The sequence below is a fragment of the Odontesthes bonariensis genome, chromosome 11, assembly GCF_027942865.1.
Source record: "Odontesthes bonariensis isolate fOdoBon6 chromosome 11, fOdoBon6.hap1, whole genome shotgun sequence".
In the NCBI taxonomy this organism is placed as follows: domain Eukaryota; kingdom Metazoa; phylum Chordata; class Actinopteri; order Atheriniformes; family Atherinopsidae; genus Odontesthes; species Odontesthes bonariensis.
The window spans coordinates 29,126,207-29,153,696 of record NC_134516.1 but is presented as its reverse complement, the minus strand read 5'-3'; the positions used below and the strand labels follow the sequence as shown (position 1 = coordinate 29,153,696).

Genomic DNA, 27,490 nt, shown 5'->3' with positions numbered 1-27,490 from the left:
ATCAATTCTCTTACCAAAAAAAATTTACGACTATTTATCCAATATGTATGACCAATATCCTTGTGGTGGCGCGACCTCTGGCTCCAGTAACACCATTGGTGCCAAAACAGAAAGCTGGCACTTTGATGCTACTTTCGCTGCTTCATCAGCCGCGATATTAACTTTACCAACCATTTTGTTACCTTTACGATTATTTGACACTGTATCACTGCCAATTTACAATTTTCATGACTGCAATCCGCTCCTTCATTTGGACCTCATGTTGCACTGGACTTCCGTCTGACCTCCTGAACCCTCTCTGCTTCACAACTGCTTCAAACAAATAGCAAATATCATGAGCATATGCAGAATCTGTGTACACATTCGTAACCTTACCTTCCACCAGTCAACATGCTTCCATTAATGCCTTCAGTTCAGCCAACTGTGCCGAACATGGCCGTTCACACTTCTCAGCTTTCACCGTCACAAAGTTTTCCACCTTCCTGTTTCACAACTGCAAAACCTCATGATCACCCAAATGATCTCACAACATGAACCATGCACAACATAAGTGACCTCAGCCTGCACAAGTGGAGTTGCTCCTAAGTCAGGTCTCAGTTAAATGTATCTCACAGCTTCTGACACACGCTCATGTGGTTCTCCTTCAAACTCACGTGAAATGACATCCGCAGGACCCGATGTAGTACACTTCTGTATTCACATCTGGACGTGTCAAAAGATACACAACCTGCAAACATCCTGCCTGAGTCACAACATACCTACTCTGATTTATTAGTTCTGAAATCTTATGGTTTTTATTGGAGACATATAAGAAAAATGGCTTCTCATAGACTAGTGTTGGCTGTTTTGGATGACTTTTGCCAATTTCGTTTCAAATTTCCAAAGGCTAACTTAGCCTCGGTTGTCCTCTCCAGTTGTGCTTTCAACCTTTGATCTTTGGATTTTTCATGATTCCTTCCAGAGGAAGCGCATTTTATTGCATAATCCTCCCAAAAGAAGATCATACTTGTTGTATTTTAATTTTACTTATTTATTCATTAGTTATTTATTTATTTATTTTGGACATGGCGCTTTTCTTACTCCCTCCAAGTGGGATGGAGAGATATCAGTAATTCCCTATGGGCTAAATAGATACTCTAATTCAGACTATCAATGCTAAAATTTAAATTAGAAACTTTGTTCCGTTCAAATTTTAGAACTTCGTAATAGTTTAAATTCAGAAACTTTGTTTTGTTGTGTCCTAGTAACAGTGACCTATTTAAATTCAAGTTTTAGAAACTTAGTAGTCGTGATACATTTAACTTAAAAACTTTGTTTTGTTTTGTATTGATGACACACCTGAGGGCGGTTTTTAAACCCTTTTGAGTACGTCTGGTGTAAGTGTACTTCTTACCTCTATATGTCAATGTAAACCAATACTGGGATTCCTCTGCCAGAGGAACGCCTTGGACCTGCCGGGCCACTTGCTCCGCCCCCCAGGGACTGGCCACGGTCCTGCCGAACACTCGGGTTTCTCGGTGCTCTCGGACAGCTGTAAACAAAATGTCCCCTCTCGCCACAGGCCCAACATGCCCCCGAGGACCTTCGTCCTCCAGGTGCACCTCTTCTTGACCTTTGACAGGGTCGACGATGGACTTGCCCCTGTGATGGCAGTTCAGCGGCCCCCGCTGTTATGGCCTCATCTCGTACTTCTTGCTTCGCTTGCAGTTCTTCTAACTGCAACCGTGCAAGTTCCCTTTGCATATCCTTCTCCTGCTCATTCCGTTTCAGTTCTTTTCTGTATTTGTTTACTGCATGCACCACGTGGTCTCGGAATTGTCCATGTGACATTGAATTCAGCCCCACCACCTCCTCCAGCCTCCCCTGAACTGGGGCAGGCAGAGCCTCTTTGATGGAAACTCTGAACAATGTCACCCAAGCTGGGCTCTTCTCGATTTCTCCTTCAGACTCTTGTCTCCATTTCTTCAATTGTTGTGCAATGTACACAGCTGGACTCTCTGTTCCTGACAGTGGCTCCCCCTTTAATGCTTCGAGGTCCACTCCTACAGGAAACTCAGCTCGTAACGCTCTCCAGAGTGCAGCTCGATATGCATTAAAGTCAGTTCCATCAGCTCGGTGGCTCAACATCCAGCCATTCTCACTGTGTCTCAGAATGCCCTCCATGGTAGAAGTTCCCAAACACAGTGCCCACACTGCCTTAATGTGTCCCACAGACAACGGTTTATGCACAGTCTCTTGTTCAAAAGCTCTTATCCATCTACTTGCACCTGTGTGAATGTCCGGCAATCGAGCAACCAGCCCCCCTAGGACGAGCTTCTGCCACGGCACATACTGTCCCTGCGTCATTTCTATCAAACTTGGTGCTGACGCTGTTGGACTCTTATGTTCTTCAGAAGATGCCTTTTGAACTGGTCGGGTGATTTTTGATCTTGTGGGAGCCGTCCCCTTGCCTGATCTGAATTACAGACGGCGTATGGCTCAGGAGCTCCATGACTGCTTGATGTAGCTATTTGTAGTTCTGAACGTTCATGAGATATTTTATGATCTTTTATTTCGGAATCTCCTTTTATGTTTGCTGCTCCTGGCAGTGTTGGAAATAGCTCTGCATTTTCAAAGAAATGTAAAACTTTTAATTCAAGCTCTCTTTTTTCCTGTCTCTTTTTGCTTTTGTCCTTTGGTTTGTAAGCTTTAATCCTTTGTTCCATACTCTTACAGGTAGTTACATTAAAAGTGCCACCTTTTGGCCGGGGTGAGACGTTATTTTTTGTTCGTTTTTCCCATTTTAGAGATATCTTTTTAATATCTTTGGAATGTTCAGGATGTTTGGCGCTGATGATTATTGTTGGTGTTACATCCATTGTTTCACCTAGTTAGTTCCCTTCTATTGTCTTTTGACTTTTTCTTTTTATTTACTTATCTATTTTCTAAATGTCCCTTATTTATTATTCGTATTCCCCCTTTTTTTTTTTTTTTTTGAAAGTCAATTTAAATGCACTAATTATTTAACTCTAATCAATGCTAATTTAATGCTCGGCTAAATTTAGCTTAGATGCAGCTAATTATTGGATTGGATGTTGTCAATGCTAATGTTAAGGTTAGCCTACGTTAGCTTTGAAAGCTTATGCTCTAGGTTTTTTTTTTTTTTTTTTTTTTTTTTTTAAATTAAACCAATGTTAATTCAGTGTTAGGCTAATTTAGCTTTTTGACTTCCGGTTTGGAGTTCGGTTACTATTATTGCTAATGTTAATGTTTGCCAACCAATGCCAATTGATGTTAGCTTCCTAGCTGTTGCTAATAAATGCTAACCTATTGCTAATTAAGATTTAAACCAATATTTGCCTTTTTGCTATTGCTAATCAATGCTAATTGTCTTTCTGATCAATGCTAATTATGGCTAATGAAATGCTAACAAATGCTACTAATGCTAACCAATGCTAACTATTGCTAATCAATGCTAATTGTATTTCTGATCAATGCTAATTATGGCTAACGAAATGCTAACAAATGCTACTACTGCTAACCAATGCTAACTATTGCTAATCAATGCTACTTATTGCTAATCAATACTAGCTTCCTTGTTGACCAATGCTAATTGAATGCTAATTATGCTATTCAACGCTAGTGATTGCTAATCAATGCTAGTTATTGCTAATCAATACTATTGATTGCTAATCAATGCTAATCAATGCTAAACAATGCTAGTTATTGCTAATCAATACTAATTATTGCTAATCAATACTTGCTGTATTGCTAATGCTACCCAATGTTAATTTATTGCTAATCGAAAGCTCAGTCAATGCTTACTCTGTATGAAGTGACTCAGGCTAAAGGCGTTGCCCCAACCTTTGCTCACATCCGGATGCTTCCGATCCAATCCACACACAATGTCCTCCACCAATCCAGATGATCCAATGTACGTCACAGCTACGTCAATTCTGACCAATGAAATAAAACTTTTTTTTTTTTTTTTTGGACCAATGAAATCTGAACACACCTCTAAATCTAACTCCAGTGAAACACGTCTACGACAGTAACTTCTAACCAATAAAATACGAACACACCTCTAAGCCTGCCTCCAATGAACCACGTGAATTTCTAACCAACCAAATATGAACACACCATTACATTTACTTCCTAGACTGTTATTAACTCCTCCCAAGCATAACAATTGAACCAGACATAACAATTGAACCACACCCCAACTCAAAATGGCGTTTGTCACACTTATATTACAAGTTGAGAAAAAGGAGGAAATACAAACTTTCAGCTGGACAGAGAAGAAATACAATTTAACACAGAAATAACAGTTGCACTATTCTTCACCTCGAAATGGCATTTGTTAAGAAAGAGAGAGAAATACAATTTAACACGCTGTGGACAGGGAAACTACAAATCAAAAGATACAGAAACAATGCATAAGCGAAAAACTTTCTTTATCAGGAATGTCACATTCAACCTGACTAGAGACAGCAACCTCTCCTCTAGAATTGCGAAACCCTCATTACTCGACTGATACCAACTCCGCAATTAGCACATTACCTAAAGAAAACTAATAATTATTACAGTTCAACCATAAAGTGCCCCTGGAAGACACAAGGAAAGAAAATGTGATCACACACGAACATTTGCAGCAGCAGAAAACTCTCAAGGCCAGAGCCCGCGCCTCCACACCGGCCTCGTGAACGCGCAGCACCCTCTGTCCCCCTGAAAGCCAAAACACATTCACTCGCCTGTTAAGAATAGAACTTTAGAAACTTAACACCAATCACAGCAGTACTCAATAATTCAATAATAACAAGATGCACTCAACGAAAAAGTCATAGCACATTACTGCAACAACTCCTTATCTCCCCAAGTTATTAATGTGGCAACTATAACAATGAAGCAAATTATAACAATGAAGCAAATTATAACAATGAAGCAAATCTGAGTTTAACTTAAAATGCTACGAATACTCAAAAGTCAAGGGATGATATGAGTCAGAACCTTTTTTCTTTCCTTCTCTTTCTTGATTCACACAAACATCAGATTTCACACACACATTGACAGACAACAGAGACCGGTCCCACGCACTCACACCAAGTCGGTCAAAAGTTTTGTCAGTCACCGTTCAAATCTTCACATTTTTAAATTATCAATTTTTTTCATTTAGACTTTTAATTTTTCAGGAGATGTTGGTGTCGGCAATATATGGAATACAAAATGTGTTTTCCCTACAAGCCTTGTGATATGGTCTCTGACCAAAGCAACAGATGCTGACGTGTACTTTACCAGCTTCGCTGTGACCTCTCAATAATAATCTCCTGTGGCCAATTTCATAAACGAATTTGAATTTTCTTCTCAAAATGTCTTTATACTGAGGTCTCGGATAACTCCAAAGAGTTCTAGACAGATATATAAAATGATTTAAACATACATACTTAAAATGTGCTCCTCATAGAACTGGATTTTTTCATTTCAGAGTTTTTTTTGAAAGCCTGATTGATTCAATCGTTGAACTTTAATGTTCGCCAGTCAATCAATTATCAGTATTCGTTTTACTCCTTGACTAGTGAAAATAATTTTCACGTATGTTTAATGCGTCTAGTGTACCCCGTACTCCCGTCAGTGTTTCCCCCCCCATGCATTGAAGGATGGCTGATAGAATGCAAGAGGTACTATTGGTGGTCGCTCAACGGCCTACCCGCTTCTTTACAGCTATTAATTAATCCAGTTTGAATTCATCCGATTCACAATTGGCCGAAGCGCAGCGACTATAGTCCTTCTTAATTACCAACAAAAAAAATACAACAACACAATAGCCCGACCAGCTGCTCACAGCTGTCTGCTTCACAAAACACGTCTCACATAAGCTGCTGTTTACCCAATTTTTATCTCAATTAAAACACTCGGCTCCCCTTGGCCCACAATTTCAACAATTTCAACAGCCCCCCTGCGCAGAGGTAACAATGGAAGAGCTTACCGTGTGCAGGATCCGTTTCTCTCCTGTGTTCTTTTAAATTTGGGGAAGCCGGAAGAAGCCGTCAGCTGTGCTCCACTAACCGAGATCAACTGCGTAATGGTAGGAACAAAATCCCACCTGTCGGCTTGTTACAGCTGATGTCGGTTGTCGGGGCACAGAGGACACGCTCCGCCGGGATCCAGATGCAAACTCTCACGAATTCGGGGTCACCATTATGTCGTGGAGAAATTAGAGTCGAATCCCGCGTTGGTCAGCCGTCCATTGGGGAGTTTATTGAACAAACCGTCACAGCAAAACGTGCATTCAGAATGTACAAAATGTCCGTCGTCTTCCTTCTGTGATCTATCTTTATGCTGGTCCTTATCAAAACAAGCGTACGTGGCACTCTCTGGAGGTGCCTAATGTTAAACAACTCATTCTAACTATCAACAATATTCTGAACCAGTCAACAAGGCCCAGGATGTAACTAGGCCAGAAGTCATGAACATGTCATGACATCCTTCTCCCACATCTTCAACCTCCTCAGTCCCCCGGCAGTCACGTTGAAATCAGCCTGCTTAAAGATGCCTCTCCTGGTGGCAAGTCCATAAATGTTTTACAAGAACAATGGGTGACACGCAACGTTTGGTATCAATTGGCGAATTATTCTGTTAAATCTGTCACGGATGCTTCTTGTGTGGTTTGTATGAAAGACGCACAGCCTGTTGCTTTTACAGGAATGCCTGGGGAAGTTGATCCTTTAACTTGTACTGCCTATGCCATCTGCTCTAATGGCAGTCGTAATGTGACGCTGTACCTGCCTGAAGTTGCCCCTGAGATGACAACGTCTCCATTCCGTAGTATGAATTGTACTTATCACCTGTGTTTGACACATTGTTGGCTGATGAGAGGAAGTTATTTTAAGGGCGTGGATGGCAAATATCATAGTAAGGGAGACCATTATCCTTGGATTACTGAATGTCCGCCACTCACCAGTCGCATTATTCCACCACCGCCACATTTTAATACTATAGCAAACTATATAAATACTTATATAGTTTGCTATGAATCCCAACCTGAACCTGCAAATGAATTCAACAGACATGCCCTGGGCAGTGTCCCCCCTGACATGTGTAATGTTACCGTCCCTGTCACATGGGGAAGGAGTAGGACTCAGAATTCAGAAGCTTTTCATTGTATTTTTACTTATTGCCTATTTGATTCTCCCTCCATGTCTCATTGGATTTTTATTGACACTTTGCATTCCACTCGCCCTGTCCCTGACATGTTTTGGCTGTGTGGCCGTCACAGTAAGCTACATTCCAGTTTGCCTGCCAATTGGACTGGTAGGTGTGTCCATGTGAAGTTGGTGTATAATGTCCGTATTGCTGTTGACCCTTTTGCTCCTCAAGCAACCCGCTCAGTACGCAAACGCTCTATTCCTGGCAGTTTTGATGATCGTGTCTATGTAGATGCAATTGGAGTCCCCAGAGGGTCCCTGACGAATACAAAGCCAGATATCAGGTAGCTGCTGGTTTTGAGTCCATTTTCTTATGGCCTACTATTATTATTAGAGTAACAAAAATGTGGACTGGATAAATTATCTTTTTTATAACCAACAGCATTTTATTAATTACACTCATGATGCCATTGAAGGACTAGCTGAACAGCTAGGCCCCACACATTGTGAAGCACTGATTAAAGCCATGTGATGAAGTGCCTCCAATTACAGACTGTTTTGGAAGTCCAGCACTCCTGAAAACAGTTATGGCACCATGTTGACGTACATAATAACACCTTAAGGCACTGCTGGGACTCGAACCCAGGATCTCCTGTTTACGAGACAGGTACTTTGACCAACTAAGCCACAGCGCCACATGGTTCACATAACTGATGAAAGAATAAAGAGCAGGAACTGGATCCACCTCAGAAATTATTTTTTGTGATTCTGTACGTCAAGAATAGTTAAAGCCATGAGTAGAAGTGCCTCTAATTGGTTCAAAACTTCATCATATTTTGCAGATATTGTTGGGTTTTCAACTCAGACCCTGGTGTTCATGAGGAAGTCACTTTCACCAGTTACAGCCAGATCTCATGAAGCGGTGTACTTATTACACGCCAAGTCATTTACTGTGTTTTTACAAGGCTTTTTTATGCTTTTGCGTATTATTTTCCGCTACATATTTCAAGGAAATGACGTCCTGCCCTCAGCTTTTACTCTAACTCTGACTATTTCACGGTTTGTACGTTCATTTTGATGTTATGTAGTGTGACAGGAGGAGAACCTCCACCGTACTGTACCCTAACCATTTGACGTGTTATGTGAACGGAGGAAAATTACACTCTGAAAGTAAAAAATAAGCATAAATGAGACTTTAAACGCTGTATGCTATTTATACGCACTTTCATTAAGTGGACCAGTGAATAGGATTTAGTAGAAAGCTGATAATAAGCTGTTTTATATGCTAAGTCATAGCTTGCTCTGAAGGACCACAGGCACTGCTGGGATTTGAACCCAGGATCTCCTGTTTACAAGACAGGCACTTTGGCCAACTAAGCCACAGCGACTCATCGTTCATAAAACTGATGAAAGAATAAAGGGTAGGAACTGGATCCACCTCAGGAAGTGGTTTTTGTGATTTATTTCCAATATTCATGTGATCTCTGCATAAATCAGGGCTTGATGTTATTCAAATTATCTCTATATGTGAAAACATTGGATATAGTCCCAGTTCAATCTTCTGTACCTCAAGAATGGGTTAAGCCATGAGATGATGTGCATCCAAGTACAGACTGTTTTGGAAGTCCAGCACTCCTGAAGCACTGCTGTAAACAGTTATGGCACCATGTTGACGTACATAATAACACCTTAAGGCGCTGCTGGGATTTGAACCCAGGATCTCCTGTTTACTAGACAGGCACTTTGACCAACTAAGCCACAGCACCACATTGTTGATAACACTGATGAAGGAATAAAGAGCAGGAACTGGATCCACCTCAGAAAATGTTTTTTGTGATTCTGTACCTCAAGAATAGTAAAGCCATGAGTAGAAGTGCCTCTAATTGGTTTGAAACTTCATCATATTTTGCAGATATTGTTGGGTTTTCTACTCAGATCCTGCTGTTCATGAGGAAGTCACTTTCACCAGTTACAGCCAGATCTCATAAAGCGGTGTACTTATTACACGCCAAGTCATTTACTGTGTTGTTACAAGGCTTTTTTATGCTTTTGCGTATTATTTTCCGCTAGTTATTTCAAGGAAATGACGTCCTGCCCTCAGCTTTTACTCTAACTCTGACTATTTCACGGTTTGTACGTTCATTTTGATGTTATGTAGTGTGACAGGAGGAGAACCTCCACCGTACTGTAACCTAACCATTTGACGTGTTATGTGAACAAAGGAAAATTACACTCTGAAAGTATAAAAAAGGCATAAATGAGACTTTAAAAGCTGTGTGCTATTTATACGCACTTTCATTAAGTGAACCAGTGAAAAGAATTTAGTAGAAAGCTGATAATAAGCTGTTTTATATGCTAAGTCATGGCTTGCTCTGAAGTACCACAGGCACTGCTGGGATTTGAACCCAGGATCTCCTGTTTACAAGACAGGCAATTTGACCAACTAAGCCACAGCGCCACATGGTTCATAAAACTGATGAAAGAATAAAGAGCAGGAACTGGATCTGCCTCAGCAAGTGGTTTTTGTGATTTATTTCTGATATTCATGTGATGGCTGCATAAATCAGGGCTTGATGTTATTCAAATTATCTCCATATGTGAAAACATTGGATATGGTCCCAGTTCAATCTTCTGTAACTCAAGAATAGTTAAAGCCATGAGATGAAGTGCCTCCAAGTATAGACTGCTTTTGAAGTCCAGCACTCCTGAAGTAGCCTGGCGACGCCATCCTACGTACTTCCGCCCAAAGATTTTGGCTCCGCACATAGTCTGGCCAAATCCCCCTACCTCGGTTCGCTCAGTGTTTTGCCAATCAGCAAACAGTTGAGAGTGGTGACGCAGAACTCACGCGCGGAGTCCATTGTAGTCCATATAATTGTAGTTCAACCGCAGCGGAAATAAACATGGCGACGGAAGAACGCTAGAAGCTATCCATGAAGTTGTCTCAACTCTGGAGAGCATTACACAATTAAAACGAGAGCAAGAGGAATGCCTCTTCAATTTTGTTAGTGGCAAGGATGTCGAAGCTCTTTCCAACTGGCTTTGGGAAAAGTTTGATTTATCAAATGGTACCGGTATAATGAAAGCGGATGTGGGAAGCGTGATTCGCGAGCTAGAGCCTCGCGAGAATAAGCATGAACCTCGGCGCATAACCAACGTCATTTCTAAACATTATGATTGGTTAAGGGAACTCCGTTACTCAAATGAATTTAAGTTGCTGGGTAAGGTCCCGCCCTCCATGGAAACAGATTCCTCTTGGGTTTTCCCAGACTGTTTGACAGAGTCGACAGTCGGCTTTCGCCCAGGCTACTCCTGAAGCACTCCTGAAAACAGTTATGGCACCATGTTAATGTACACAATTACAACTTAAGGCACTGCTGGGATTTGAACCCAGGACCTCCTGTTTACAAGACAGGCACTTTAACCAGCTAAGCCACAGCACGACACGGTTCACAAAACTGATGAAAGAATAAAGCAAACATTTTGGTTGTTGTTTGTCAGTACTTAAAATCAAAATTACTTTTTAAGATAGTAAGTAGGCGTTGTTTCTAAGTGCTTGTTAAAATGACTATTTAAGATAGTAATTAAGTGTTTTTTAGGCGATATGAAAACCGTTTGCTGTGACTTTCAAATCTGCTTCAAAAACTGGACGTGTTTCTTCAGATAAACTCCTGACCAGCTGTGAAGAAGCAGTGAAAATCTCTGGCCTGTATAAACTTTGTGATGTCAAACAAGATCAGAGATGACATTGCTTGTGATGTCACTACAGTGATGACATCACAGCTTTGTGAAGGCTTCTGTTCTGTCTCTTCTGGTCTGTGGTTCCAACCACAGATTCTAGATGGAAGCGAAGTCCGGATTCCAGAATGTTGATTTGTGTTCTCTGTTAATCTCTGGACGACTTCAGCTGATTACTTCCTGTCACTGTCACGTTGGAAGGTCCACTTCTGCCAGTTTTTCAGCAGCCAGTATCATGTTTTCCACCAGCAGTGTTTCCCAAGACAGAATCATGTCAGTTTGTTTAAAATGTTGCCAAAATAAACTATTACAATTACAACAAATGTCATCTCAGGGCACTTCAGTAATAAAGTCCAATTCAAGCCAATTGGAGTTTAATTCATTGTAATTATAATACTGTTCAGAATGAATTCAGAATGAATCCAATTCATTCATACAGAGCAATTCAAAAACTATTTCCTCGCTAAGGAAACCAACAGATGGCACCGAACTTGCACTATTTCTAATTAGATAGAACTTTTTAACAGTTCTAAGATCATATCTTTCTGGCTTTATTTGCATTTTACAAAGAGTCCCGAGTAATTATGAAAGTGGGGTTTTCATTAGAAGAAAAAGCCTCAAAATAAAGTGATTTTTAGGAGTATGCAGGGATTCATTTCCATCTAATGAACAGGTCAGTTATATTAAACAGTGGGCCGTGTGAGCAGCAATCAGGGGAGTAAGGAGTTCACAGATCATAGACAGAGGCAACCGTCCAACTATTCAAAGCTTTTAAAATGAGTAATAAAATCTGACAGGTAACCAGGGAAGGAAGTCCTTTAATCCTGGAAATATTCTCCAGGTGATAGTCGGCTGACTTCCTAACTGAGCTGATCTGGCTGCTGAAGTTCAGCTCTGAGTCCATAATAACACCCAGATTCCTGCTTGGTTTGTGCTTTTTAACATCACAGCCTGAAGCTGAGCTCAGATTTTTAACAGCTGACAATGACCTCTGTTTTCTCTTTGTTTAGCTGCAGGAAGTTCTGGATCAGCCGGTTGGTTATTTGTTGGAGGCTCTTTGCTGGGCCAGTTATTCCTCTGTGCCAGCAGCTGAGCACCAGTTCTGCCAAAACTAACAGGAAACATCATCCTGCACCGCTGGATTATCAACAAGTAATACTGACCAAGTCAGGAGATTAAAAAGGATGCAGAGGATAGTCAACCATCTCCTAAACACGGGACTTGTGTTTGACACCAGTCTTTGAACTGCTGTGAGACCGTTGTTTCCTTCATTCGTTTGTTCAGCTTTTTTTCCAAAACTACTTGGTCGAAAGGTGTAAAACATTAAAAGTACTGGGTTAAAGTTAGAAAAGCATCATGTTTAGGAAATAAAATACACTTTTGGGAGAAAAACTTGGCCAATAAGACCAGGAGCTCCTGACCTGTCTCACACATTTCAGTAAGACCTCGGGAAATTGTACCAAAAAGGGCAAAACATGTCTCCTTTAAAGGACCAATAAGAGCTACATCTCAGACTCTACAGGCCTCATTTAACTTGTTAAATGTGTCAGTGGGTCGGTGTGAAAACTCAACATCTAGGATGTTATTTCCAGCTTCTACGTTTAACTGAAATAGAAAATCTGAGAATTACGACAATTTGGGTAGAGCTATTTTACGACAGTAAAATATTTGGCCGTGACTAAGTGCCTTTAGCACAGACAGGAGGGTGGAGGCGAGAGGAGACAATGAGGCTGATACCAGAGCAACCAGATGAGCCTCCAGCGTCCACCTGTCCTGATAGTCCCTCACAAGCAGCTGTCTGTTGTTAGCACGTTAAGCTTTGATTGGTCTGGGCTGGTCTGTGGCATTATTTATAAACCTTCACCCTTGCTGTTTCCTCTCATAGCTTGTTTTCACCATGACAGCTGCTGGGTTCTTCCTGAGGTATAAGCACAAGCTGCCTTTTACAGTTTTTGTTTGATTGATTGGAAACGTTAGTTAATATTGCATTCTTACTCTTTGTTGTACATGATTTCAGGGTTTCCCTCTTTGCCTTGTTGACTGCTGCTACATGGGGTTTTCCCACTAAAGGTGTGCTATCATCTGTTGTAAAACATTACATGCTTGCTTGAATCAGCTTCTGCTAAACTTGTTCTCATGCACCCAGGTTCAAAATCAGCAGGCCAGAGCAGTAGCGGCACAAGAGCTGCAGGTAATTTTGGCTCTTACCAGGGAGCAGCCGCTGGCCGCCCGGTGACCGTGCCCAACACTGCTTCCAGTGACGTTTATATGGCGACACCTGTGCAAGCCTCTGGTGTAAGTCAACCTGTTCTTCAGGCAGACCCAAGAATCAGTGGCTATGGCTCATTTGTGCCAACGCAACTGGTTGCCCAAGCTCCCGGCCTTGTCCAAGGTGCTCTTCAGGGAGACCCAAGATTCAGCAGCTCTGGCTCCGTTGTGCCCGTGCAAATGGCTGTCCAAGCTTCTGGTGTCCCACAGGCTGTTCAGACGGGTCCAGCATTGAGCAGCTTGAGCTCTGGCCTGCCTGCAACAGGATACTCTGTCACTTATGTGCCTGTTGACGTAGGATCTGACGCTGGCGCTCTGCAACCTGGAGCTGCCCAATCGGGACCACAAGGTAAATCTTCTGCTTGGAGTGTAGATGGCCCAAAATATGTTTGGAAGCCTAAAGGTGTCTGTGCGTTTTCATGTAGTCACTAGCAAATTTAGCCAAACTCTATTCTGAAGCTGAAACCTGCTGTGTTTGAATTGTAAAAAATTCAGAACATGTGTAATAAAACAAAATGATGCTCAGGTGTGTAATGGCTCCCTTCTGCTTGGAGGAAAGGCCCTTCACTTTAAGCAGCCTTACTGGAGCACCAAAGCGAACCTGAGCATTGCACCTGTAGTTTTCATTTGGCCTGCTCAAAATCTCTGGAGAGGGGGTTGAGCTTTTAACTTTACATCCTAGGAAACTGATGTCAACACTCTGTGGTTTCAGAACTTCTGCTGTGAAAAGGACTAATTGTGAAATGTCTCCACACAGAAACCCAGTGGGCTATTGCTCCCTCAGTCTTTGAGGATGCGTCAGCCCAAGCCCTCAGCCTCACTGACGTTCTCCCTGCAGCCCCTCTGTCACCACCTGGCCCTGTCCTCCAGTCAGGGGAGACCTCCAGTGTCACCAAGGAAGCTGAACTCGGGAATTACCAGCAGCAGACGGAGGAATTCGGCTACCCGGATGACCGCCAAGGGTCTGGACCGGGCTCTGCAACCGTACTGGTGCCACGCTTTGGTGTGGGTGGATCTCCTAACTTTGACTACAGGCTTTTGTATGGCTTGTACCCCTCTGGAACCTACAGCACCTTCAGCCAGCAGCATGAGAAGGGCAAAGACTACTTTCAGGACGTCCACTACTTGAAGGAGCATATTACTGACAGCCATGGTTCTGGGCAGCAGAAAAAGTTCTTCCCAAGTGCCCGCTAGAGCTGAACATGATGTGCAGAGGGTATGTTGAGTGGTACCTGCAAATGTCTATCTCAATGCTGGAACTAATCTGGTTCTGTTTCAGATTGGAAAGCTGAATCCAACAGCAAAAGATTCTTTTTAGTCTTTGAATAAAATCTTGTCAAATGATCTCGCTTCAGAAACAATGTCCTGTGTACACCATCTGGGTTCAAGGCAAATGGCAGGCATCGCCTGTCATATTTGACTCGGACATTCTGCTTTTGGTTTCAAACATGGCGTCTCAAAGCTCTGCATCTTGAGAGGAATTGCTATGGAAGTGTTAAATAGTTGCTCAATTGACTATAGCGATCAGCTACAGCATCCTTTACAGCCATTTCTCTACACCTGTACATGGCAGCCAGACACAACCCCTTCTATGGGTTGCTGAGAGCGCGGTAGCCAACCTGAAGGCTTGCCAAACCAACGTTGTGCTTGAAATACTTGGCTGGATACTCCTTAAATATTCTTCTACAGTTAAGCCACAACCAGTGCTGTCTTCAGCAGTCTTGTCAAATGATGACCTTGCCAAGGGTTTTTTTTTTTTTTTTTTTTTTTTTTTTTTTTTTTTTTTGCTTAAGTTAACAGACTTAACTACTTGTATAGGTGGTTTATTCAAGTTGAAACATTTAACAATTTTTGTTTCATGTTATGCAAAGTCTATTTTCTTGAATATTTTAAAGATGTAACCTCATGTTGCTGGTGGTCGAATGTTACGGTAACTGTAGCTCGTATACAACTGTCAAGGCTTCTAAATTTTTCCAACTGACCAAAATCTGAAGTATTTCCAGGCGGGCCTTTATATATTATTGGGGGTTAAAATCACTTTCTTTGTGTCTGCAGTCAAGTTGGGCCCTAAACTTTCTGCCATTAAGTGAATCAACTTTCAGCAGTGACGCTTTACCAGACGGTGTGACTCCTGTGACCTGTCCCTGACCCCGTCATGGAGTGTGCCGACTCAAGGCAGACGGCGGCTGCGCAGATGTTTTTAAACATTTGAATATTAATTTTCACTTTTTTTTTTTTTTTTTTTAAAACCTATTCAAATTTAGAATATTCTTTGACCACCCTACCCTGTACCACTCTACTATTGTGCTTTAATAGGCAACTTGTTGCCTTTCCACTCTGTAATGGCAGGTTCTGCAGTTGTGCCAGAACATGCCTATTGATGTTGCATCCTCTGAATGCAATAAAGAATTACAGTAGTCAAATCCTGCAGTAACAAATGCATGGAGCAGTTTTACTGCATCACTAAGACAGTTCCTGATTTTAACAATATTACGAAGGTGAAAGAAGGCAGTCCTAGAAACCTGTTTTATGTGCATTGAATGATAAATTCTGGTCAAAAATAACTCCAAGATTCCTCACTGGAACTATCTTACCATGGATACTTTACTCAATGTATCCAGTTTAGGGTAGTGGAAGCCTTTAGCCCAGTGATACTATTTTTTTCCACAAGAGCCACATTGGCAGAGCAACTTTTATGACAACATACTAAGTCCCCTTTTCCAAATATGCATTTCTACATATAAAACATCCCACAAAAAAAGAAACAACATAGCCAATAAATTTTCAATTAAGACCACATTTACCTGAATACTGGAATCCTTAATACTCAATACTGGAAGCTGGCATGCATGTCCTTGACTTTCTTCATGTTGTATTTGTAGTTTGTAATCATAGTGAGACATTCAAGATGAGCATGGTTTAGTCCTTTTTTAATTAAAAACCGACCCATTGTGCCTGCATCTCGCTAATGGAGCTAGCGTGCACTGCGGTCAAGTGTGACGGTGGTTTAAGCGGGCTGCGTTGCCAGGTTTAACAGTGCCCCCTTTAGGAAACACCATTAAGCCTTAATAAAAATACTTCCTACTGTGCAGTATTCGCTGTGTGTTATTTGACAAAATTTGTTATTGTTACCATATTGTTATAAGCTACTATGCGAGTGCAAGCCACCAATTAAAGCTTGAGGAGCCGCATAATGAGTATCTCTGCTTTAGCCTATCCTTGCTGCCAATTGAAAGAGTCAGGGTACACCCTGGACAGCTCTCCAGTCCACTCTGCAAAAGGTCTAATAATTTCCACACTTCCATTCACTGAGACTCTGCTAGAACTGTTTGGAGACCTTTTCTAGAGGGCCGTATCAGAGAGCCTACTGTGGGAGAGCACTTTGAAAGTTTGATTGTTCCAACTTTTGCTAGTTTAATAGCAAGTGATCTGAATCGAAGGAGTTAAAAAATATTTTGCAAATTGATCATGTAGCTTCGCACTCGAGGGAATTTTAAAATGCATCTTCCACATGTGGTAGAATCAGGAAAACAAAAGCAGAGGAGATATTTAAGTCTTGTGTAGGATGAAAACCAACATGGGAAGATGTGATGATGCCATGTTAAGGACCGAGTCTGTATGAAGCACAGTGTCATAGCCCTCCAGCTGGTGTCCCAGGTGAGATGAACAAAGGCCGCACACACAGAGGGCAAGTCGAGACAGTTGGTTAAGAGGGATGTATGGCTCTGAGGCACACAGAAGACACCAAGTGGTGCCAAGCAGAGGGGCAAGGCTACGTAGCATAGGCTAATGAGTCACATGTAATTAAAGCTTGGAAAAGGCCAGCGAGTGCAGATTTAACTGAAACACCTTCATGGTGCAAGGGCAAGCAAGGCAACTGTACTGAGCTTCAAGTTATTTTAGTCTGGGTTTGTGTAATGCAAGTCAACCATAAGGAGAAGGAAACATGTAGGGGTGGAATTGAAAGCAGCAGTATTCAGTTTGCCCTTCAAAACCAGAATCAGCCTCAGTGGGTGTGGTGAAGACTCAAAGCTATGAAGTGAAAACAAACCTTGAGATCAAGTATTCAATACACAGACCTCATATTATTGGTCAAGTTTATTTTGTCAGAGTTCAGCCACATGTTGGAATCTCCATGGAAGTGTCCATGAGAGTCACCTGCAGAAAACAGAAGGGGTCAGTATTGAAACAGGAGTCTCAATACTTCAGACACGAGTCCAGCTTTACCTTAGTACAACTTCTGCCCTTTAGACCCAGTCTTGGCATCAGCGTGGTCAAAAGCATCCTGGGAGTATTTGGCGTACGAACTGGAGTCGCGGGCTCGTTGGTAGCCACTGCTGGACTGGACGACGTGGGATGAAGGGTATACAGTGCGCATCTCAGATGTGTCCTTAGGGACCTGGTCAGAGGTCCAGACAGACTGTGGGAAAGAACTGTCGATCTTCAAGTTCATTAGGGCAGCAAGGAAACGAGCAAAGTCTGCGTCCTGCGCAGTAAAGCCAGCATTAGACTCAGAGGAGCCGCTGCCGTAGCCAGACCCAGAGGACCAGCTGCCGTAGCCAGACCCAGAGGAGCCGCTGCCGGAGCCAGACCCAGAGGAGCCGCTGCCGTAGCCAGACCCAGAGGAGACGCCGCCGTAGCCAGACCCAGAGGAGCCGCTGCCGTAGCCAGACCCAGAGGAGCCGCTGCCGTAGCCAGACCCAGAGGAGCCGCTGCCGTAGCCAGACCCAGAGGAGCCGCTGCCGGAGCCAGATCCAGAGGACCAGCTGCCGTAGCCAGACCCAGAGGACCCGCTGCCAGAGCCAGAGGACCCGTCGCCGTAGCCAGAGACAGAGGAGACGCCGCCGTAGCCAGAGACAGAGGAGACGCCGCCGTAGCCAGACGTGCTACTACCAGAGCCTGAGGATCCACTGTTTTGACCTGAGCCCAGAAATTAGTTGAAGCAAAGTATGACAGTACGATTAGTCATGCTGTCAGTAGCCTCTGTATAACTGCCAATATGTTTAGTAACAATAAACAAAGCTAAAGGACTATTTGAATATCAAGTGGGTCATTAAACCTGAAGTCTAATATATTGTGAGATTTGGTGCTGCATGATTAATATAGTTGCAGACCCTCTTCCCTCTCATTCCTACCAACATCATGGGTTGAGCATGTCCAGACTAAACAACTTCCCATGTTGGCTGCCTTTATATAAACTGCACCTAAATGTTGATATACTTGCTTTTCTGGGGGGGATAACATGTTCCAATGCTGAAGAGCAGGACACAAAGCCAGGAAATCCTGTTTGGATTTCAAAAGAAAAGAAAGAAACTTTAGTATATAGGAGAACAAAAACCTAAACCATTAAACATGAAGACTCACCTGAAGAAAACCTTAAACAACATGTTGAACAAGACAAAACAGCAGCAACACAATTCAGATAAAACTGGTCAAAAACAGCAATCTAGTGACTGCTGTTGAGAGAAGATTTGTGCTGTAACTCATCTGAGGCTGCAGCTGACTTTATATTGGTGCTCTACCTGCTCTAATTACACTCATAAACCTCACCTGGGACCCAGTCAGATCGTGCTGCATTCAATTCAGCTCTGAAAATGAACACTTCTGACATTTAAAAAGGTTTGTTGCAACATGTGAGGAATGAACATGGGATGACTCTAAAATAATGTTGACTCCTTGGCAGGAATAAGGAGCTCTGCAGCTCTCTCATCCAGAGGATCTAGAAGCATGGATGTGTTTGGAACATAGCAGAGGGTGTATTCTTACTAAAGTCACGCTAACTGCCTTCTGCGCACTCTGAGATGTTTAAAGCTCAGATTAATATCTGAGCTGAGATGTAGAAACGTGAGACAACATGATGCAGAGCTGCTCTTTTATTAAGTGATATGGAGGAGATCTTAGATTTATTTCAGATGAACTTGATTAAACAGGACATAACGGAGGTTAAATGTTTAAAGCACCTTGTGCCATCATTTTGTTCATATCTGGAAGTGTTTCTCAAATTTGTCTTGATGATTTCTGTGGATTTCCATCATTCCTGCTGAAAACTTGTTGCCTTGTGAGAACAACCAAAGACTCCCACAGACTCCCTGTGACACAGCAAACTTCCAACATGGGAAATGTGACATTTGAGCACTTTATAGTCTGTAGGCGACTGTTTTCTGTTCTTTGTACTGTGGAGGCTTTACCAGCCATCAGTGAGGTGGAACTGTACTGAAAATACACTGAAGTTAAAGTTACATTTTTAACTCATTTAAAAGGGAAAATGTGTCTATTTGAATAATGCTTTTTTAATATGGGTCTAAGTTTCTGAGAAAGTATTTTTTACTGTAAAATGTTGACTGTCACCTGAACTTCATATTTATATATGAAAATGAGAATATTTATATCCCCAGGTTGTTTTAATTCTGAAAACTAACATTTGTTACAGTAGTTCACATCATCTGTCCTCATAATTACTTTCATAAAATCCAACAAAGACCAGACTTTATCATGTTCATATTTAAACTGCAACCTGCAGGTTAACAATGTGAGTGACTTAAAGTGTGGGAACAAGTCCACAGAAGTTTTTCTTTTAATTATATGTCGACTATGTGCAAGTAGTCCCCACAGGCAGTGTCCTTGCTGTAGGGACGACCAGGTAAGACATCTGATTCTCACATATAGATGGAACATTTGATGTTGCATTAGGCCCAGTATTAATCAGACATGTTTGTTCATGTTCCAGACAGGATAGTGAATGCTTTTGTGCACAGTCCACTGTGTGGTTGTACAGCTCACGACTTAACTGAATATATTCCAAAACCTGGCTCGCCTTCTTGCGTCCAAATGTAGAACAAAACAGATGTTTGATCTGTAAAATCTGATGTAATGAACAGAATCCATGAGACTTGTTTGATTCATTCATTAATTTAATACATTTATTCTAACCCTCCCCGGGCTCTGGGGAGGATTCATCCCTCCATCAGACCTGTTGCCACTGATTTTCAGTCCACTTCTTGTGTCATTTGGCACAGCTCAGCCTTTCCCCCCCGTTTCCCCTCCTTAAGAACGGCTTCTTGGCAGCCACCGTTCCATGGATTCATTTCTGATGAGGCTTCATTGAACAGCTGAAGGTCCAGATGCATCCCTGGGAATCACCCATTTTCTGCAAAAATGCCATTTCATGCATGTTAAACTGTTATTTTATAGATGCAACAAAAGAAATGGGAACAGATGACAAATTCTTCCCATCCCTGAATTTTAGCTTGAGCAGCTACTGATGACGCAGCCCTTTTGGCCACCTGGTACCTGGCAATGATGACCTTCTGGCCACACAGCTCTGCAATTGAGGCTGAGAGGCGCCTTTCAGTTTCCATGACCCAACTTCAATGTATACATTTAATTAAAAAAAAAAAAAAAAAAAAAAAAAAAAAAAAACCCAAAACTCAGCTTTGTGTTTAAGATGTAATGAACAGGGTCCTCCACTAGATGTTTGCCCCCACCACCTGATCCAACTTACTTCCAGGTAGTGAGTAAGTGACAACATTGAGCCTATAAATTTTGTTCCCAAGTCACTAGATGCAAGTAGCTGCCACATCTTTTGATTTGTGTAGCACAAGCTTCAATACAAGTATTGAAAGTAACAGACCTTTGCAGCCACATAAGATAGTTATGAAGCCATCCTCGGTCATGGACTTGCAGAAACTACTGTCCAGGTTTCACATGGCCCCAGCATCTGATGGGTCTGCCCTTACCCAAAGACGCCTTCATTTAAACGCAGGATCCACCGCTGAAAGGTTAGTGGCTTCTTCTTCTTCCATCAGTTTGAACTTGAAATCATGCTGCATTCACTTGACCTAAAACTGGGAAGTTAAGAATCTTTCGCTCTTACTTTCTGCTTCATTATTAAAGATAAATTCCAGTTAACTTCAGGAGATTTTATATTAACTATATTAACTTCCTTTGATGTTTGATGAGTGGAAAATGTCATTTCTGTCTTTTGTTTTCTTTAATTAAATTTAGTCACATTGAACGCTAACTGCTAAGATATTTCAGGATGAGTTTTCTGGTGAATAAAATATTCACAATAAAACTCGGTAGCATTCCAACTTTATAACTTGTATTCTTATTCTTTTTATCAAAGCAAACTGTTCAAACACGGTTTAAATGTCTGTTTAGTAGAATTTCCTCAGGGGACGTCCACCTTCAGACAGAAGTACGGTAGCCTGAGAGGGACAAATTTTACCTTGTTGAATCTTAATAAATACAATTAAACAGTTTTAAAAGACAGATCTTTAATCCTGCAGGGTCGAGCTGCCCTCAGATGTAGATTTGATCCGTGCACACAAACTCTGGTTCATGTCGCCATCATGGCTCCCAACAGTCGGAAGTGGGCTAATAAACCACAGCTTCCATATGAAGGCGACTCACAGCTGCAGGCACTTGGTTTTACTTCCGTTTAGCCACATTTACAAGATTTTAAGCCTGATTTCGACATTCCAGACAAACAGCTGAAATCTGAGACGTTCAGCTTCAAACGGGCGAGTTTTAGCAGAAAACACCAGCAGAGAGTCTGTTGCAGCTCTGAAAGACCTCCGAAGGGGAAGTCTGAACTGGTGTTCAGGTCGTTTTTTACTGTCTGTAAAGAGTTAACCGTTTTGCTTAGCCACCGGGACGCCGTCCGATGTTTCCCTGGAAGAAGAAAAGCAGATGGAAGACTCTGTGGGCGACCTTTCCAGCAGAGGATGTGAAACATGGAAGTCTGCTTCACGTCCCCGACCAGGAAACCGGATCAGTGGTGCAGCGCTCTCTGAGTTTTCCCAGTCGTAATCGAATGCAGCGTGACACGACTGGAACCAGGCGCCGCTCCGGCCGTCTCCGGCCTCCAGCAGGACGTTGGCTCAGGGGAAAACACGCCGCTCCTCCCCATGAACGCAACAGGAAAGCTAACATGAAACCACCAGCCAGCACAGGAAAACACGAGGCTCAGCGTCACTCCGAGCGTCTCTTTGCTCCAATAAAGTTTGTACAAACTGGTTTCCTCCTTCAGGACTGAGCCGGCTGCAGTTTGTGCTCCGAGGCCGACGGAGCCTCGATGATTTCTCCGGACACGAACAACTCCTGAAACACAAACGGCTTTGGGTCAGTCTGGATTTCCTTAAACATTTCAACCTTTTTCTCTCACAGCGGAGCTCCAAATGGGATCAATCAGAGTAAGTAAAAAGTCTGAACCCAAGAGAAACCAACCTCACATTAGTGTCTAACGTTTTTATGGCCTTAGAATGAACCACTTACTTCCCACACGTCAGGCCGGCCATCTTACCACCATGAAAAGCCACAAAGAAGAAGAGTCCTGTACAAGAATAAACCCTGATGTGGCTTTTCCCAGAAGCCCATTTTCTCCCAGACGGGTCAGTTAGCCTAAACTTAGGTGGATGGACTTTGGGATGGTTGCCATCTCCAACTTGGCTTGATAACCGAAAACATTAAACTTTTAAGAAAATAAGATGAACTTAATGTTGTTCCTCTGCGGTTTTGACTTTCACATCCAGGTTTAAGCAGGAGCTGATCTGGAACCGCTTTTCCTGCTAAAAGCTGTTTTTTTAACAACTGGAGCAGGGTGAGCAACCTGAGGATTCAGCAGCTACCTGATCATAGATGACTTTAACAATGAGCGAGCAGCTGGGACAGGTGGCCACCTCCTCCCCGTTCTCCAGGTCCTCCTTAAAAACACAAGCACAGCTCTCAGGTTCAGCTTTCTTTCAGCACTCATCAGCATCAACTCACCTGAGAGTTCTGCACGAGCACATCTTCATGATGCAACACTCATTTAAACCCATTTCATTCACAAACTAACAAACCATGCCCTGACTCTTCAACATCTATTTGCTTTCAGTGGAAATGATCAACTTAATTCGGCTTATTACTGTAAACTGACCATCAAAGGTAAAACAAGGACATTCTGAATCATTGTCGCCATGTTTAAAAGCAACTTTCTGGTAAAAACTATTAAAAAAATGTAAATATAATCAAAAAATACTCAATGATTCTGAGCAGAATTCACCAGAAGACGTTGGAAATTTATGGAAATGATAAAAACATTAACTGCTCAATGTTTAACTTCCCCAAAGGATGAGCAGAGTAATAATCAGAGATTTTTAAAGTGGACTTTGGTTTGAATACAGTCGGAGTTCGCCATTAGCTCCCAGCGGACTCACTTTAGTTATAGCGAAGCGGTCCCCGCAGGGACACGGGAAATAAAACGTCTCCGTCTCCTCATCGTACTCAAAGTCTTCGATCTCAACTTCATCGTGAAACACCGACATCTTTACCGGAGTCACGCGCGTCGCAAACGTCAAAGCAGCACCGGCGGCGCACGCTTACTTCTTCTTCTTCTTCTTCTGTTTATTGGCGGGTTACAGAATTTCGTGTGTATACCGCCACCTACTGTACAGGAGTGTGTAAAGGAACTGGACAGACTATATCACTTTTTCATAATGAAGTGTGGATAAATAATAACTAAAATAAGAAAATAAATAACTAAAGCAAATAAACAGAATCAAATAAAATAAACAAACAAACCAAAACGTATATTAAATCATTTTAATTAAATCTGTTATCTTTAGGTAATGTATAAGAGCCTTAATTCTATTTCTCTGCATTCCTTGTTCCTCCAGTATGTTATGGATTCCTAATTCTTCTTCTTTTTCAAACCATTCCTTTGTACTTTGTAGTACAATGAAATAAAACATGATCTACATCTTCTTTAACCTTACAGTCAACACAATGGCCATCACTTTTCCCTATTATTTGTATTGTTGCATTAAGGCCTGTGTGCCCTAGTCTCAGACTAGTATACACTACCTCTTCTCTTCTGTTCACACCCACTGCTGTAACCCTTTTCCCCCCCAACATGACTCTGAACTTTAAAATATTGTCTTCCATTGATATCAGCATCCCATTCTTCCTGCCATCTTTCCGTAGTCTTCTCTTTAATTATTGTTTTAGCTTCCCCTTTCCCCAATGGAATATGGAGAGCTATGTGATCTTGTTTAAGAGATTTTTTGGCTATTTTGTCAGCTACTTCGTTACCTTTAATCCCAATATGTGCTGGAACCCAATATAACTGGACTACAATTCCAAGGTTTCTAAGGTGTGCTAACAGATGTCTCATTTCTATAACCAGGTCTTCTCTTATTGAATTTCCTGACACAAGGCTTTGTAAGACTGCCATTGAATCAGTGCATATGACTGACTTAAGGGGTTTAACTTCCTCAATCCACCTCAAAGCAGTTATTATTCCTGTCATTTCAACTGAGTATACTGATAATAAATTACTCAATCTGTATCCATATGTTTGGTTGAATTCTTGTATATATATTCCTATGCCACAGTGTCCATTTTGTATGTCTTTTGATCCATCTGTGTAAATGTGTATGTACCCATGATATGAAGTACTCAGATAGTTTTTACATACTATTGCAAAGCTTTGCTGATCTGGATGATCTTTCTTTTCCTCAAGTAGATTTATATTTGTTTCAGGAGCAGGAAGAATCCATGGCGGAACACTGCTCATAGCTAATGCAGGGCTGAACGTTAGATCTTTTAGTCCATACTGACCTGCAGTATCATCAATGTCCCATCCAAATCCCTTTGTTTTCTTGAGATACTCCCAGCAATCATGAAGTACTGTTGTTGCTGGATTGTTAACACTTCCCTGCAGTCTAACCCAATATACTATACAGCCATAGTCAATAGTAGATCTTATCAGGGATTTGTAAATATTCAACATAGATTGTCTATCTGCTCGCCAACTAAGACCAGAGACCATCCTCATTACATTTAACACCTTTTTGCATTTTGTTTCTATATACTCAATGTGATGTTTCCATGTAAGTTTACTATGAAACCATATTCCTAAGTATTTAAATGTCTCTCCTCTTTCAAGTGGTTGCTTGTATAGTATTACTTTATGATTTCCTGAAACTTTCTTTCTTGTAAAATATACAATTTGTGATTTTTGAACAGAGAATTTAAAACCCCAATCCACTCCCCATTGCTCTAGAGTGTTTTTATCCTTCTGAATTTTACATGTAATATATGAAATGTTACGCCCCCTTCTCCAAATGACAGCATCATCCGCATATAGTAACCCTTCATTCATCTCTCCCAGTTTTTCAAATATATCATTAATCATTATGTTAAATAAAATTGGGCTGATTACACTTCCTTGGGGTATTCCATTTTCCACTATGAATTCCTTTGATATTGCTTCTCCTACTCTAACCCTCAAGGTACGCTGGGACAGAAAGTCCAGTATGTAGTTATACATTCTTCCTTTGATACCTATTTTTCTCAATTTGATTTGCAAACCTTCCCTCCACATAGTATCATAAGCTTTCTCGATATCTAGAAATGCAGCTACCATAACCTCTTTCATAACTAAAGTTTTTTCAATTTCATTAGTTAGTTTAACTAGTGCATCTGTTGTTGATTTCTGTTTCCTAAAACCAGTTTGATACTTATGGAGTGGGCATTTATATTCTAAATAATAATTCAAACGCGACACAATCATTTTTTTCCATCAGTTTCCCTAAATGTGAGGTAAGAGCTATAGGTCTATAGCTACTTGGGTTACTTGCATCTTTTCCAGGTTTAGGAAATGGGAGGATTGTTGAGCTCTTCCATGCGTTTGGCAATTTGCCCTTGTCCCAAACTTTGTTAACCAGTTTGAGAATGATTCCTAGAACTTCCTCAGGTAAATGCTTGAACATAGCATAGCATAGATAATCATTTCCTGGGGCACAATATGCAGTGTTATATAAAGCCATTTTTAATTCTGATATACTAAAATCATTGTCCAGTATAGACACATCTGTTTCCCTAGTCTCCAGAATGTCCTCATTAATTTCCAAGATTTCTTCTTTCCTTATCTTAAATCGCTCTTCTAAGTGACTACCTTTATGAATGTCTGCAAGTGTTTTACCTAATAAATTGGCTTTATCTGTCTGATATGGATTGACTTCCTCCTTCAATTAAAACTGGGATTTGTGAAGGCTTGTATCTTCCTGTCATCTTTTTAATCATCATCCATACTTGAGTCAGTGTGGTTTCCCTTCCTATCATTGTGCAAAAATGTCTCCAAGATTCTCTTTTTGCCTCTTTAATAGTTTTCCTAGCTATTGCCCTTTTCCTTTGATAATCTAAAGGGTTTCCATTGTTAATGTTTTGCGCAGTCTCTTGAAAGCTTTATTTTGATCCTTAACCACTTTAGTACACTCATCATCCCACCAAGGAACATTTGTTTGATTCTTTTTACATTCATTTTGTCTTGTATTTAATGCAAAATACATGTGATGGGGACAGATCGAACTTTAGAAAGAATAGTATTTGATGAGCATGTTACTCACTTCACTAATTGGAATGCTTTATCTTGCTGCAGAATATATAATAGAACTTACAGTGTTATTCATGTCATTAATATTTTGGTCTAGTTCTGGTATCTGGTTTATCATGTTTTCACAGGTTTCCTGAAATTCCTCCCATTTAGCTTTTCTGAAAACCCATTTATGATGTATGTAGTAAGGTTGAATCTTAAATACCATATCAATTTTACACCAAATTGGGAAATGATCACTTCCAATGTTTGTCTTTTGGTCAATTTCCCACTCACATCTACTGGCTAATCTTCTATCAACTAAAGTTAGATCGATACAAGAAGTCTCATTCTTATGCACATGGATTCTAGTTCCAGACCCATTATTTAAACAAACTAACACTCTATCATTGATCATTTCATCAACCACCGTACCATTCAAATCGGTATGCTCGCTACCCCATAGGCTATTGTGAGCATTGAAGTCTCCACACCAAATTTCTTTATGAGTTTTCTTTACAATACCCTTTAGAATGTCAATTGATAGGGCTTTACATGGATTGTAATAATTAATAATATTATATGCTTTCTTGGTCCCATTAAATATTTCTGTTACTATGCACTCATGTTCATTACCCATGTCAACTCGCCTGAATGGAATCCCTTCTTTAATGAATGTCATACATCCTCCTCCTCTATCCTTTCCTCTATCAAATCTGACACCATTGTATCCTTTTATGATAAAATCTAAATGTGGTTTCAACCAGGTCACTTGAACACAAATTATTTCAGGTTTCTCTTTTATATTCTGAATATACCTTTTAAATTCTTGGCCATTAGCTATTAAGCTTCTTGCATTCCAATGGAGAATAAAAAGCACTATAAATCGTTCAATTATTTTGAGACTTTTCATATTTCCGGTTTATCATTTCATGAATCTCATCCGCTTTAATACTAGATCCCAGAAAATCATTGGCAATATCTACTATTGACTTAATCCTGTCGC

The 27,490-nt window shown here is 41.2% G+C and overlaps 1 protein-coding gene and 5 non-coding genes across 6 annotated transcripts; all 6 read right to left on the bottom strand.

The window, feature by feature from the left end:
* Positions 1–7,742: 7,742 nt before the first annotated feature.
* trnat-cgu (transfer RNA threonine (anticodon CGU)) lies at positions 7,743–7,816 on the bottom strand. Its single transcript has one exon. It is a non-coding gene; the product is annotated as a tRNA-Thr (tRNA).
* Positions 7,817–8,435: 619 nt separating this feature from the next.
* trnat-ugu (transfer RNA threonine (anticodon UGU)) lies at positions 8,436–8,509 on the bottom strand. Its single transcript has one exon. It is a non-coding gene; the product is annotated as a tRNA-Thr (tRNA).
* Positions 8,510–8,813: 304 nt separating this feature from the next.
* On the bottom strand, positions 8,814–8,887 carry trnat-agu (transfer RNA threonine (anticodon AGU)). The gene has a single exon. It is a non-coding gene; the product is annotated as a tRNA-Thr (tRNA).
* Positions 8,888–9,505: 618 nt separating this feature from the next.
* trnat-ugu (transfer RNA threonine (anticodon UGU)) lies at positions 9,506–9,579 on the bottom strand. The gene has a single exon. It is a non-coding gene; the product is annotated as a tRNA-Thr (tRNA).
* A 911-nt stretch (positions 9,580–10,490) lies between these two features.
* On the bottom strand, positions 10,491–10,564 carry trnat-ugu (transfer RNA threonine (anticodon UGU)). Its single transcript has one exon. It is a non-coding gene; the product is annotated as a tRNA-Thr (tRNA).
* A 10,738-nt stretch (positions 10,565–21,302) lies between these two features.
* On the bottom strand, positions 21,303–23,505 carry LOC142391895 (diphthamide biosynthesis protein 3-like). The gene is made up of 3 exons (XM_075478081.1): positions 23,327–23,505; positions 22,757–22,831; positions 21,303–22,229 (listed from the first exon to the last, which is right to left on the bottom strand). The coding sequence occupies exons 1-3, from the start codon at positions 23,432–23,434 to the stop codon at positions 22,155–22,157; spliced, it is 258 nt and encodes an 85-aa protein (XP_075334196.1). The 5' UTR covers positions 23,435–23,505; the 3' UTR covers positions 21,303–22,154.
* Between the last annotated feature and the right edge of the window lie 3,985 nt (positions 23,506–27,490).

What these genes read in the sequence shown, in the direction of transcription:
- LOC142391895 (XM_075478081.1), bottom strand. Translation starts at nt 23,434, where the DNA reads ATGTCGGTGTTTCACGATGAAGTTGAGATCGAAGACTTTGAGTACGAT. An exon ending in ACCGCTTCGCTATAACTAAA is followed by an intron (nt 22,832 to 23,326) that starts GTGAGTCCGCTG and finishes TGTGTTTTTAAG; the next exon opens with GAGGACCTGGAGAACGGGGA. An exon ending in TTAAAGTCATCTATGATCAG is followed by an intron (nt 22,230 to 22,756) that starts GTAGCTGCTGAA and finishes TTTGTGTTTCAG; the next exon opens with GAGTTGTTCGTGTCCGGAGA.